Source organism: Juglans regia, chromosome 9 (assembly GCF_001411555.2).
Source record: "Juglans regia cultivar Chandler chromosome 9, Walnut 2.0, whole genome shotgun sequence".
Lineage (NCBI taxonomy): Eukaryota > Viridiplantae > Streptophyta > Magnoliopsida > Fagales > Juglandaceae > Juglans > Juglans regia.
This window is the reverse complement of record NC_049909.1, coordinates 23714018-23729171: the sequence shown is the minus strand read 5'-3', so window position 1 is coordinate 23729171 and position 15154 is coordinate 23714018. Positions and strand designations below refer to the sequence as shown.

General features: G+C 34.3%; 1 protein-coding gene across 1 annotated transcript; it reads left to right on the top strand.

Annotated features, from left to right (window-relative positions):
- The first annotated feature begins 868 nt into the window (after nucleotides 1-868).
- On the top strand, nucleotides 869-11246 carry LOC108994355 (DUF21 domain-containing protein At1g55930, chloroplastic-like). Its single transcript, XM_018969516.2, has 14 exons — nucleotides 869-1801; nucleotides 3327-3424; nucleotides 3517-3610; nucleotides 4590-4667; nucleotides 4773-4876; nucleotides 6092-6173; nucleotides 6665-6804; nucleotides 6910-6988; nucleotides 7100-7163; nucleotides 7979-8070; nucleotides 8526-8591; nucleotides 9273-9389; nucleotides 10364-10534; nucleotides 10841-11246. The coding sequence occupies exons 1-14, from the start codon at nucleotides 1226-1228 to the stop codon at nucleotides 11078-11080; spliced, it is 2001 nt and encodes a 666-aa protein (XP_018825061.1). The 5' UTR covers nucleotides 869-1225; the 3' UTR covers nucleotides 11081-11246.
- The last annotated feature ends 3908 nt before the right edge of the window (nucleotides 11247-15154 follow it).

The following is a 15154-nucleotide window of genomic DNA, read 5'->3' as shown; positions in this document are numbered from 1 at the left end:
GGTAGATTCTTATTGGTTGGTGTTAAATGGGATTTTCACTTGACTATCTGGGAATTTTTTCCTAATTATAATTGAGTATTTGTTGGGTATCCTACCCGCTCTTCTAATTGGAAATGATTGCTTAAAATAAAATACCCCTAAAATAATTATGAAATAGAAAGAAGAAAATGTATTATTCAAAAATATCTGGTAGACTGTCACCACACTAGACCAGTCTATAACTGTAAGGCCTGGTCACCCCCAACAACCTCAGACGATCATTAGAACTACCTCAAAAGTCAAGAGACCACGCTTTCTCAACCGAACATCCAAATAAACTATAGTAAATAATCTTGATAAAAGTTTCTTATTTTTCAATGAAATTTATGTTACTATCTCATTGCTTCTCCGTTTCCTTATTTAACAAAGCCTCCATTTTACTCTCAGATCTTAATATGTGATGTGTGGTGTAAAGATAATAAATAAAATTTTTCTAAAGTTGAGGGTAACAAAATCCCAAAACTAAGTTTTTAAATTTGTAAGAGAATATATTCTTAATATTACAATCAATATCTTTCATGTTCATACAAGTATGAAAGAAAAAAAAGAAAGAAAAATGAATTCTAGCCTTTATTTAGTATATAGTCATTTCAGTCTTCATTCCAACCCCTCAGTATTAGTCATATATTATATTTTAAGTGATTAACAAATAAAATTATTTAAAATAAATCGATTAAAAAAAAACACAAAAGGATGATATAGTTTGCTATAGTATTTTAGGACTCCCAAAATAAATAAAATTATTGACTGACGCGTCAGCGGTATGACCGTTGTTAGCTGGAAAAATCAAGATATACCCTTGCGATTTGCGAAGTTCTGCTGTAGACTGCAGTGCTGACTGCTGCTGACCGAAACGGGCAAACGTAGAAAGGGAAAAAAAAAATAAAAAGAAAAGGAATAGTAAAAGAAAAGAAGACCAAAGCTCGCCAACGACTAACATGTTGCTGACAAATCTCACTCTCAATCTCACCACAACCCTCTGTAGGGTTTCTCTTCAACCGCGACGCCCCATCTCCCACCTCCCTTTTCTCTCAATTTCCCACTAAAACCCTACCATAACGATTTTGCCTTTTAGTTTTTGGTGATTTGTTTTATACTATAGTCGATATAGTTGGTGGAATATCCTTTTTTACTTTTATTATCCCACGATATTCACTTGTTTTTGGGTGTTGAATTTTTGGTTTTTATGGCGCTTGAAGCTTCGATTTTTAATGCGCCGAGGTTCATTTCCGGCCCGAAATCGTTATGTTTGGTGCCTTACTTCGATCGGCAAATGAGAATGCCGATGAAGATTTTGGAGAAAAATAAGCTGCACCCATTGCGATTACCATTGAATTGCGTTGGTCCTTGTGGTTATAGGAGCTATTTCAGTACTAGATATCAAGAAAAAAACTTGCTTTTAAGTAGTGCTGGTTCGAAATTTGTAGGTGAAGATAGTGAGAGTTCGTGTGGTAAAGATGGGGTTTCAGTTGTGAATTTAGACTTTGTCACAAGGTTAGTGGCGCTCGGGATTATTTTGGCGGCAATGGGTTGTGTGGTTTTGGTGTTTGGGTGTAGGAGAGTCTTTGCTATGGAAGGTGCGGTGAATGCTGGTTATGGTGTAATTGGGCAGAACATTTTGTTGTTGAGGAATGCGTGGCCAAAGACTTTACAGGTTCTTCGGGTTTTGAAAGAGCAAGGTCTGGTTTTGGCAGCGCTTTTGGGTCTCTCAGCATTCTTCTCAATGGCAGAGACTTCGATTACTACGCTTTGGCCATGGAAGGTAAATGGTCTATTCCCTGATATTGGAGTAAGTCTTTGTGTCATGATTGCTAATATTTATTGTCACAAATGACGCATTTCCCCATATCTTAGAATTAAGTTTAGAGTTCATAAGGGTCGCTTTAGTTCATGCAATTTTTGCGTTCCCCTCTTTATGAAGATAGCAAACACTTTTTTTTGATAAGTAAGAAGTAAATTATATTGATGTGAATGAAAATAGGCAAAGCGTATATACACAGGAAGTATACAAAAGAAAATGCCTAAATACATTCTATAAGCGCTAAATTAAAGAAAGGAAATCATGAACATTAGTTCCATTAAGCACAATGGCTGAAAACCAGAGCAGTAATGTTTGTAATAAAAAATTCAGAAGCTCCGCCATAGGGCGCTCCCTATCATCGAAACACCACGCATTCCTTTCCGACCAAATGCACCACATAATACACAACGGTATCGTCTTCCATGCTGCCGCCACCTGAGAACAGCCATGAATGTCCTTCCAACAAGCAAGTAAGTCAACCACCCTCAATGGCATTACTCAAGAAACATCAAGTCTTCTAAAAATCTCATTCCACAATGTACTTGTCAACTCACAATGCAATAATAAGTGATCCACTGACTCTCCATGTTTTTTGCACAAATAGCACCAATCCATCACTATGAGTCCCCTTCTCCTCAAGTTTGTCTGTGGTCAAAATGTTCCCAAGCGCCGCAGTCCATACAAAGAAGGCAACTTTGGAAGGCACCCTGGATCTCCAAATACTTTTCCACGGGAAAGATATGTTACCTTGTGATGTCAATAATTATAATAAGCCTTCACGGTGAACTTCTTACTGCCATTGGACCTCCACTGTATCTTATCCCTCTGTGCCGTTATCCTACCTGTGGAGTATAACAAGCTGAAAAATTCTGAAACAGTATGCAATTCCCAATCATGATTGGCCCTATTAAATAGGACATTCCACTGGTGAGAACCATGATAAAAAAGCACAAAGATCGGCCACAGAAGCCTCCTTATTAGTAGCAATACTGAAAAGAGCTGGGAAATATAGAGATAACAAACATAGTCTTAATCTTAGGAATATTACATCGATAGCAAGGCAAAGCCTTAATGTAGTGTTCATTTTATTGTGTCTTATGCTAGTTGCTCTGTCTTGTTTGATATGCAGTTGGTGTGGGAGTGACTAACTTGGATTATAATCCTGGTTGGCAGGTTGTATTGTGAGATGTGCATGTTGACTTTTAAATTTGTTTTGCAATGTGGCTCTACAAGTTCATAGCTTAAAACTGCTTATTTCATATGGTTCTAAAATAGAAGATTCTTTGATCTTGAAGCTACCTAATCTTTTAACTTGTATATCCAGTTAAAGTTAATTTAGATTCTCAGACCATGTGGTTATACATCTGTCTAAAAAAATTCATGGGTACTAATAGTTGTATATAGATTGATATTCTCTTTTCATTTTCCAGTAAATGATGGGGTCTATTATTATCTTCAAGCTCATTTGATTATCAATCTATATTAGGTGCGTGAGTTGGCTGAAAAGGAGCCTGAGAACGGCGTCTTCAGAAAGCTTCGCAGTGATGTCACCCGGTTCCTAACTACTATACTTATTGGCACAACGTACTGACCTTTCCATGTTTCTCAGGGTTTAGATTTTATTGGCTTGAATTTAAAATGTCGTTTATTTTTTTGTATTCTATATATTTAATCAGAGTTGTCAATATCGGAGCAACTGCTTTAGTCACAAAAGCCGCAACAGCAATATTCGGTGAAGCTGGTGTTAGTGCAGCAACTGGAGTAATGACCGTATGTCCCAATAACCCCTTGTTTGATTAATAGGAGATATGTAGTAGGAAGGTTAAGAGTTTGAGTTATAGTAAATGGCTTGAAGACCTAGACTTGGAGCATAGAATTAGTGCCAAAGACTGAATAATACAATATCATCTAAATCCAAGCCCTAGGTTTTTAAAGTTTGCCTTTTCCTCCTGACTATATCAATACCTGCTGTTCTATAGACTTGCCAACTTAGCAATAATAAAAGCATTTGGAGAGGTGAGAACTCAATTTTGGAGTGAGAACTTAGAACTTTCCTTTTTAATACCTGTTCCATTTGTCTATTAAAATCAGCATTCATGAATTACTTGTATCACTAGAACACCACTACTAGGCATTGCTCGTGTATGACCCGTGTGCTTGGGTTTTTGCCTATCCTTATGATCCATAAAATCTTATTTACCAATCAAAAAGAATTTGGAGAGAGAGAGAAGCAGACAAGCGGAAGAAGAAGAATTTAGTTGATTCTCCCTCTTGTATACATTTTGTGTACTTGGACTTTGCCTATTCTTTAATATCAATAAAATTTTCTTTTACCTATGAAAAAAGAATTTAGTCGATGTCCCTATTAGTGTTTTATTAGGCAATAGCAATTGTTTTTCTTGAACTTTTGTCTTCTGCCACTTATCTTTTTAAAGTTTGCCCCCTTTATCCATTCTCAGCCTTGCCTTTTGTTCAACTGTGACTTTTTTTAAACGTTACTTATTTACATTTTAATAAACAGAAAAAATTGGGAACTTTTGTTTCAATTTTGCATGTGGAATCTTGTTTAGAAATTAGGTAGAAAGGCATTTTTGAAAGCTAACATTGTTAAATCGTCTTTTGTTTTCCTTTCCCTAACAACATCCTAGCAGGTCAAAGTATAAACAAAGATGAGGAAATTTATATTCGTTTCATCATATGTTTCTTACAGATCGGTTATTGAATGGTTTTTTTCCCTTAATGATACTAGGTAGCCATTTTGCTCCTCACAGAGATCACTCCAAAAAGTATAGCTGTTCATAATGCCACTGAGGTTGCTAGGTTTGTGGTAAGTTTGGATGGACTTTATTTTTGCAAACTAAAATATGTTTATAAATATGTTTTAGCTGTTCATCTGTTATACGTGACAAGATTTTATCTGCAATGCTTCTAGGTCAGACCAGTGGCGTGGCTTTCCTTGGTATTGTATCCTGTTGGGAGAGTTGTTACATATTTATCTATGGGGATGCTAAAAATCCTTGGTTTAAAAGGAAGAAGGTGTGCTTTATCAACTTAACTACATCTTGATCTCTTGGGCCCTTGGTAACTTCCCAGTCATATTGTATTATACCTCTCAAATCATTTAAAAATTTTCCTTAGGTTTTCTAAGTATTTTTCATGGAATATATATATATATATATATATTTTGTTTCAATGAGGTTGAACAAGTTTACAAAAAATAAAAGAGCATCTTAAATATAAGATGAGAAGTACTCATTTTGTGTTTTGCTGGTGTGGCTTGGCAATCATATATTACTTTTGAAATGTTCATTATTTTTCTGTATAATTTGATCATGAGCCATTCAAGATACTATGTATTTTGGAGAATAAAAGAATGCAGGATCATAATGAGGATAGTTGTGATCTAAGGGAGGTTGAAAGATTTGTTTGTCATCTAAAGTATTACATTAGACTGGTGAATCGGTGGTGCTTTAACAGAGTAGATTTAGCGTGGGTTATGCCAGAAACTGTGGTGGATGCTTTGGCCTGTTGGACCTCAATTGGAGGTGCGAGACAGATTAAAGAGGTTTGGAAGATGATTCCAAACTGTATTTGGTGGTGCTTATGGCAGGAGCGCAATGAGAGGATTTTTGAAGACAAAGAGAGATCAATAGCGGAGCTAAAATTGTTATTTTTTAGGACCCTATGTACTTGGGCTAATGCTGTGGTCTTTAATGGCATGGAATTTCATGAGTTTTTAGTTTCTAATGCTCCCACCTAATTAGGATGTGAGCATTAGAACATTTGTTTGTAATTGACATTTGGTTGGATGAATATATACTTATTTTACTTATAAAAAAAAAAAAGTATTAGTGGTTGTTTGGTTTTTAAGTTGGCACAATAGAACTCAGTTTTGAGCATTCGTTTGTTCCAATGAGACAAAGTTTACATTTTTTCTTCATTTTCTTTCCAGGTAATAAGTTAATAACAATGTAAATAAGTAAAATAACAATATCCTTGTAAAAGAAAAACAAGTAAAATAATCTTTAGTGCTATAGGTCATCATTTTTAGCATTTAAAATTTAGTGATGGCTTTATTTATTAAAAAGGTTTATTTCTTGGGGTACTTCATTGTTATTCTTCCTCTCCCCACCTCCCATCCCCCCAAAAAAGGTTGGTATTGTTAATGTACAATGGACGTTCAACTTGAAGTAAATGGTTCCTTTTATTGTGAATGAAATGGTTAATGTTTGTCAACTTTTATTGTATCAGTGAACCATATGTAACTGAAGAGGAGTTGAAACTGATGTTGCGAGGGGCAGAGTTGAGTGGGGCAATAGAGGAGGAAGAACAGGTAATAGAGTGGGCTAATGTGGAGTGTATTGTGCTTGTAGTATTCTTTGTTTTGATAATATAATGATTACGTGTTGCAGTTTCCGAATGATTAGAGTGAAGAAAATTGAGCAATGTAATGCATCTGTCACCAAGTATTTCATTCCTACCTTGTAATTTGTGTAGATAAATGAGAATCTATCTCGAAGGCATTTAGGAACTTAATTTGGATGGTTTCCGTTGCCCACACTTCTCAAAGTGACAGGAGAAGTGTGGGCAACCTATGCTCGACTTTACACCCTATGATAAAATTTACATTTTGACATTCTGAAAAATCTCATTTGGAAGAGTATTGTGCTTGAAGTGCACGTGCAATGCCACAGATGTTTTGCTTTCTGAACTCACATAATGATGTCCCTTCTACTGAGCAAAAAAAAAAAGTCTTTTTCAATTTTTGCAGCTTTCTTCCTTTGTTTTCTGATTAATATGTTCTTATTCTAAATTTCTTGTCAGGATATGATTGAAAATGTGTTGGAGATTAAAGATACCCATGTTAGAGAGGTGATGACGCCTCTTGTAGATGTAGTTGCAATTGATGACAGTGCTACGCTTGTAGATTTTCATAATTTGTGGGTGACCCATCAATATTCAAGGTACATAGACATTAAATAGACACCTTGCGGATGTACCAAGATCTTTTTTCTTTTCTTTTTTATTTTTAAAATCTTAATAGGATAATAATATTTCTGTGTTTTCAGGGTGCCTGTTTTTGAGCAGCGTGTTGATAATATAGTGGGAATTGCATATGCCATGGATCTGCTGGATTATGTTCAGAAGGTTTTCCAGTTTCTACTCTTGTTTCTCCTACTTTTGAGTTCAATTGATTTCTTTATTGATTGTATGCCACAATCTATAGTGTGCAGAATTATAATATGTTTGATTTTGAAGGGTGAGCTGCTAGAAAGTACCACTGTTGGAGATATGGCTCACAAACCTGCATACTTTGTGCCTGGTAATCATTAATTTTTACTCCAATTTGTGGTGGGAGTAATTTGCTTGTTAGATTAGTGTCTCTTTATGCCTAGTAGAGCAAGAGAACAGAAGATATGGATAGAGTACTAGGGCAGAACATATTATCTTACCCCAAGTCTATTCAACACAATCTGGAAGTTTATTTTTCTTGCTTAAATGATTGTAGGTATTTTCCCACTATTGTAGATCTTCTGTCTAATAGGATGGTACCCCCCACCCCTTTGGATATTTATTTCAAAAGTGAGTCCGACTCAACTAATCCCCTAATTGAAAAAAATATTAAAATCCAAAGAAAGAAACACAACTTAGAGTCAGCTAGAAGGCACAGTCAACAGCCAAAGTATTGTCATATTCTTTAATAAGGCATTTCTAGGAACAACCAAATAGTACATCACTTAGTTGCCATTTTTTTACGTTGTGCATGAACTCTTTGGCTTGATGGATCAAACTGTTGAACATCCTGTTCCATGGATCAAATAGTTTCATGAGTATTATGAATATATGATTAATTGACCATCTAGGAGTGTGAATCTGTGTGACTATCATTTTCATTTATTATTTGCCTTCACTCGAATGTTCATAGTTTTTATGGAAGTTACAATACAAGTTTCTCGACCCTGCTTGTGGCTTAAACTGCTGGTGTCTATTTACTATCTTTCAGAAGTTCAATTTATTGGCATGGACACGTTTCTTTTGCTTTTTCTCTTTTTGACGGGCAGATTGTCATAACAATGGTGTTTGTATGTCTAAGCTATAAAGTTTCCAATGAATCAAGTCATATTATTGATTTTGCAGATTCAATGTCAGTCTGGAATCTCCTTAGAGAGTTTCGCATCAGGAAGGTTCACATGGCTGTTGTGCTTAACGAATATGGTGGAACTGTGGGAGTATGTACACACCCATTGATATTGAATCTTGCTATTTAACATTGAATGCTGAGGAAATATATGGTAGCACTTACAGATTCAGATGCTAGGATATGAAATCAGTATGAAATTCCGGATGTGAAACACCAAAACATGCTATTGCCCCATGGACATATCTATCTGGTCTTTATCATCATCTTATCTTCAATTGTTCTCTTCTGTGCTTCTGTTGTATACCTCCAGTGTACTTGTTTGCACCATCTTTTGACGATCTCATAAAGTACTTAACAAATCAAGAGGTGAAAATAATGTTTTCCAGGATGGCAAGAATACAGTAGAGTTTCCCACCAAGTAATTGCTATGTGATCATAAAATTTAACTTAAATCTTATCTTGCTTTAAAGTTTGCAGGATTAGTTGTGCGGCAAATGTACTCATAACCTTTATTCATTAGTTTCTTGTTTGTGATGCAAACAGCTTGTAACCCTGGAAGACGTGGTTGAGGAGATTGTTGGTGAAATTTTTGACGAAAATGATTCAAAGGTAAAGCTCACTGATAGTCTGTGCAGTTTTTAGTTTACCTTGGAAAATATGCCTGATTTCTTTTTCTTGATGAGTGTATCTTGTATACTGTATTCTCGAATGATTACAATGATTGCAAAGCTTGGATTAATGAAAGAAAAAAAAATCTAGGTGCAAGACTGGTATCGAAAGATTTTAATATTTCAGTGTCTAGTATATGACGTAAAATATCAGAAATATTTGGCATGTGGCTCCTTTGTGTTATAGCCAATTGACTCTAGTTGATGAATAAAGAGACATACTTTTACTTTCATTTTTTTTTTTTTGTCCGTGGAGGTTCTGACATTTGAGCAGTCTTGAGAAAATGATAGCTTAGCATTCTCTGTTTTGTTACTTCGTGGAATAATTGTTGGATTTTGTCTGCTTTGGCATCATTCTATCGTTCGGCAGTATTTGACCCAGTATGGCCCAGTTGTTAGATTATACTTATCAGACGTTTCTACTATTGCATATCTTAAAGTGGCTTTTCGACCATAAGTTTTATATCACTCCTCAATCTATTAAAATCCAGACATCTTCAGGTAAACGCTATGTACTTATCCCTCTAAGGCTTTGTGCTGGTTGCTGACATAATAATTATATGATCATTAACATGCTGATTTTTGTTTTCAACTTCTCATTATTTTGTTTGTAATATAACAGGAAGAGATTCAGAAGAAAACTGGCTACATTGTAATGCGAGCAGAGGGAATATTTGATGTGGATGCAAACACTTCTATTGATCAACTCTCTGAAGACTTAAATATCAAAATGCCAGAGGTATTTGCTAATCTATATATTACTTAAATTGTTGTGTTCAATTAATTCTTCTGATATGTAAATTGCCTGAGTTACACTATGCATGCTCTTTTGACGTACGAAATTCTTTTTCTTGGTCTGTATAGAAAGGTGTCAGCGGTTATACCTTTTCTGTCTTAGTTTCTGTGGGACAATTACTGAATGGCTGAATGATCAATCTAATCTAGACATTTATTTGTTAATGTCAGACCTGTGTGACATATTGCCAATGATTATAACTAACCCGGATTACAGGTGGATGGTGAATGCGATCCAGCATTTCATGGCAAAGAGAAGTTCCTGGGGTTTATAATGATTCCAATGGGCGCCATTTGTGACAATGGCTTGCCCTAAATGTGGCTTGAGCTTTGGGTCATTAGAATAACTATGCTGTTTAAGATATTTATATTTTCAAATTGTATAGAATCATATAAATATTTCAGCATGTCTTGAAATAGACTTGTCTCATAATGCCTGTAATCCACGACGATGGTTGATCTTGTACAGCCTGAAAATAATAACCTCTGGTTCTGTTTTGGGTTTACCAATTCGGAGTTTTACCTTGTTGTGACGAGTAGGCTTCTCAAACACCCAGCATGCCAACAAAAATGGATCATAGGCACGTTCTACCCATAGCTTGCTTAGTCTACCGATATTTCTGATCATGACTGATGAGCTGAACTAAAATATTTTGCAGTTGCCTATATTCGTGACAAGAATTCCTATTTCATTGCTATTAATTAACAGCCTTCCTACATACTTTGTAAACTGTATCTTCTTCCTTTTCTTACGTTTTTGTTATTCATATGTAGATTATAAGGTACTTATTAAAAAAAAAAAAATGTAGATTATAAGGCAAAGATCAAATGAATGAGACTGTACCGTAGTATTCATGCAATTTCCAATACACTTCGTCAAATTCCCATTGTGTTCACTTTGCACCTGTTGTGATACAGGGTCATCAATATGAGACAGTGTCGGGTTTTATATGTGAGGCATTTGGGTATATCCCGCGGACAGGTGAGAGTATAAAAGTGGTCCTTGAAAAAGCAAATCAAGAGGAGAATGATGAGTCCAAATCTGACAACCAGGATCAGAAGGAAAAGCATCAAATTTTTGAACTTGAGGTACAGTTTGGATTCTTTTGAGCTTGCAATTAATTGGGGAAATCATTACATTGGAATCTTATTACAGGGCAGATGTATAGAATCTTTCAATTAGATACTGCTTTTATCAACTCCCTCAAAATGGAATCTATTCCAAACATATTTGCCATGGTTACCTTCTAAGCAATACCTTCTATGAGATTCCAAGTTTTTGTATTTCCTTGTGCTTTCTCTCAGCAATTGTGCAGCATATAAAAATTGAATTGTACTTGATCTTAATTAGCTGCATTAACGGAGTAATGCTTTTGTGATATTGTCTTGGTACAGATACTTGCAGGAAATGCCAGGAAGGTCAGTGCTGTTCGATTTGAACGGATTAACAATGGTGACACGATGTTGGAGACCAAAGAGGTGACTCGGTTGTTTCCCAAAATCGTGAAGAGGAAATGGAGTGGTGATGAGGACTCGGATGGTACAGAATATGATGGGGACTCATTCCCGAGGACACAGGAGGATGGCCTCTCTAATGAAGATAAAGATGATCATGATAGTCGCAGTAGACAATAGTTACACTTCTGTTTGTATTTCCCTTTCTTACAGAACCATGGAAGAGGTAAAAGATTGACAACAAATTAGCGAAAATGAGATTGAGTAATGGTCAAACATTGTAAAAGTTTTTACAGATGAAGAGAAGTGTCAACATCTGAATCAACAAAATTATTTGTTCTGTCCATGACCGAATCTGTCAAACCCAAGTTTGCCAAAAAAGGAATCTCTGTGACCTGAATATCAGTGTGCTTGCTATGAAAGTTTGGTTGGAGGTAGAGGGAGCCTTGTGGCAGTGGACTAGGCGAACGGATCAACTCAGAGTTAAAAAGCAACCTGGTAGCATCGTAATGTGTGGCTGGATTGACCCGCTCTGGTTCAGTTAACAGCCTCCTCAAGAGCTCCTGAGCCTCTCTCATCTCCTTCGCTCTCTGCAATTGTCTAAACCTCTCCTGCAGAAGGGCAATGGAGGAATGAATGACACCGGCATCACAGCTTTGCCTACCCATTGGAGAAGTGTAATTTGCCAACAACACTGATATGGTGCCTTCTGATGTGTCCTTGTTTGCCTGGTCCTATATATATATATATATATAGCAGATGTGCGTTCTAATGGATTTTTGAAATGCCGAAGAATCGGGAGTGAGGTGTAAAGTCCAAGAAAGGCAAAGTTATGTGACCATCCTTGTTTAGTAGATGTGAGGAGAGGCAAAATGACTTGTTAGGGAGAAGATGGTTGGAAGGAAAGTCCAAAAGGAAGCGTAAGGTAGGTTTCGCTGAGGGAATAAATTAGTGAATCATGCACTGTCAGCTTGTCTCCAAGGGTTGGCCATGGCTTTGGAGGAGATGTTCCCCTCGAAAGCTGGGATTTTGTTATTTTACATTAAAACATTCTCTTTTCACTTTGGTGGAGTGCAAGAAAGAAATTAGAAGTGATGATGAGCAGACAGGACAAGAACCATTGTTACTGTTAGAAGAGGGAATTAATGGATTTTTTAGAATAATTTAATAATAATATTATTATTATTATTATTTCATGGAGCCCTTTTTTCTTTATGGAAATGAGAGAAAGACTACCCACTAAAGGGCACAAGGCTTCATCCCTCTCCGTTTGTCCCCCCACTGAGAAATGGCAAAGCATAGCCTGCCTGCCCCTCTCTCCAAACCTTCTTCTGTTTGTCCTTGAGTAGTTGGAAGGAGATGGCATGAAAGCAAAAGGGTTATGGTTATTTAATACTTTTGGTGACTGTTCTTGTAGGACGCTTGTGTTTAACATCATAACTCCCTCCCTCGATCCCTCCTCCATTTGTCATTTGAAACCATAAAAGGCAGCTTTGAAGAAGTGGGCGCATGCTGAGAAGCATATCCATTATAATCTTACATGTAGTAGGTATGTCAAGGCAGCATCTCTATTCAAAGTAGTGTTGGTGAAAGAGCTTGTTCCAATTTCAATTGGGTATACCCTTGGATGTGTTATTTCTTTATTCCTCTACAAAACATGCTCTAATTTATAATCTTTATTTGATATTTTGGCGATGAAAATTACTCGTCAACTTGAAACTAATATGATTGATTGTGTCACTTTTTTTTAATATAAAATAACTGATTTGGCTCATCATATCAATAGAGTGCGCAAGAAGTATACAAAAGTGACTGTATGTAACAAAATTCGGTTAAAACTCATAATTTGTTTTATCCTTATCAAACTCTCATTTAGTTATAAAATACGAATATGAGATAATTCTTTCAAATTTAGAATAAGTGGAGATATATATATATATATAATATTAACATTTGACTGCATATAAGATAATTAAAAACATGTTAAAATTTCGTAAATTAATTTCTGTATGGGGGGCTTTAATCATCATCTATCAATCATCCTCATGCACAATTTTACGCATAATATTTATAAGTATTGAGTGACAATCCTATTTTATTAGCATTTTTTTTTCAATTTAAATATTTAAATTTTCACAATTTTTAATAATTTATTGACAAATTAACACGTATCGTTAATTTTACATTATATTTCCCTTAGCTAGCTAGAATTAGGAGAGTTCCATCTAATTATCAATTGAAAATGATTATTTTAAATAAATAAATAGAAAAATATGGATTTTTTTTTTTTTTTTTTAACGATGGAATTGTTTTGTTCATACATATACTTCGAAAACTACAAAATTGGCTTTCGGCTAAAAGAAAAAGTGATAGAAAATGTGAGTATATAAATATATATATATTATATAAGTATAAAGAAATGATATTGTGAGAAAGCGCCGCATCGCTGTTTATTTTATTTTATTTGAAGTATCTGATAATGCATGTAGTGCATGATCACTTGTTGAAAGACAATAGAAAGGCCAACTTGCATGCCAATCATTGATGCTTGTCTAGTTGTCTCATACCATGCATGATGCTGCACCACTTCGACTAAAAGGGTGCCACTTTTTATATTAATTATTACTAAATTATTTATAAAAAAAAAAAAAAACTTTATATGTTTCTAAAATTTGGAGCCAAGTTTTTAATAAAGTTAGCTCCTATTATATTTATTGGGATTTCGGCGCATGCCCTCTACTTTGTAGGTATAAAAGAGGAATCCCTTAAATTGCATCTAGCTGTGAAATGATTTCATATGATTTGAATTGATTTATAAATAATTATATTTTGTAAACTTCATTGATCAAATGTATTTGAATGTGTGACGTGACTAGATTGAGACGTATGTTTGAATGTATGAAATATATTAAGATGTGTTTAACTTTTTATTTAAAGTTGAAAAACTAACGGATCTCATCAATGATTGGTTGAAATGAATTTGACACTCAAATATAGCATTAACTACAAAAATATTTTACAAAAATAAACTTATAAACTGACTTGGATTAATGTAGTATGTCAGATTATAAAGTATATATGACATATTATATAGAGACATGTCAGCTTATGTATTTAATTTTACGAAATTTTTTTATGATTGTAGTATTTCTCTATGATAAAAAAAAAATGAAAATGAAAGAGAGAGTCGTAGAAGATGAATCATATTTAAAAGAAAAATAATATTTACAGTGGTGGAATGTATAAACGATACATAATCTCTTTAAAAAATATGAATAAATATAAAATTTGTAAAAAAATTAATTTTTTAATAATAAATTTTATTTTTACTAAAATAACAGCATAATACTTGTGCAATCTACGAACGAATAAGTAGCATTACTCGGTTTAAAATGAAGAATAGAATGCACGCTCATCTCTCTCACAAAGATATTTTCCCAGGTTGACCGGTAAAATTTCACCGAATCCAGGCAGTTGAACCGGTCACTCCCTATTTTTTATTATTTGTTACCCAAAGTTGCTCAAAAGTCTCCAACTGACTTCTTAACAATCTTTAATTACCAATCCATCCCCCACGAAATAATTACTTTTGTTTGTTTAAATAATAAATAAATAAAAACAACATTAATGAATAATGATTACCACAGGCGCCCATAATGAATGATGTTAGATGTACGTGGGCTCATCATTTTTTGACCTTTTTAGAATCAAAATAGTACGTACACTCCCTCTCTCTCTCTCTCTCTCTCTCTCGTTTTTATTCTTCACAAAGAGAGAGATGGATCATTTTTGTGTGAAATAAATGCTTCAATATTCATAAATTATTTGCAAGAACAAGAAATTAATTTATATTAAAAAAAAACTATTACATAAAAGAATACATAAAAATAAATACACATAAAATTTATATGAGTAATATTAGATACAATTCTAAAATACACAACCTTACATACTCTGATCTTTTAAAAAAAAGAGTAAAGTCTACTTTTAAAAAAAATTCGTAAAAATAATTATACATCAACTTTGTATATATAAACAAAGTTGCAAGTTGTGTGCTTATTAAAAGAAGTTACTGAAATTAAAAAAATAAAAATAATATTTACAATTCTAAAGTGTATAAGTCTCGTATATTCCATTTTAAAAAAATAAATAAATATGAAATCTATATGAAAAAATCATTTTCTTAAAGATGAATCTCACTTTTTTTTAAAAAAGAATACATGAAGCTAGTACATTCTAAAACTGTATCTATCT

What these genes read in the sequence shown, in the direction of transcription:
- LOC108994355 (XM_018969516.2), top strand. Translation starts at nt 1,226, where the DNA reads ATGGCGCTTGAAGCTTCGATTTTTAATGCGCCGAGGTTCATTTCCGGC. An exon ending in CTACGCTTTGGCCATGGAAG is followed by an intron (nt 1,802 to 3,326) that starts GTAAATGGTCTA and finishes AATCTATATTAG; the next exon opens with GTGCGTGAGTTGGCTGAAAA. An exon ending in CTTGGTTTAAAAGGAAGAAG is followed by an intron (nt 4,877 to 6,091) that starts GTGTGCTTTATC and finishes TTATTGTATCAG; the next exon opens with TGAACCATATGTAACTGAAG.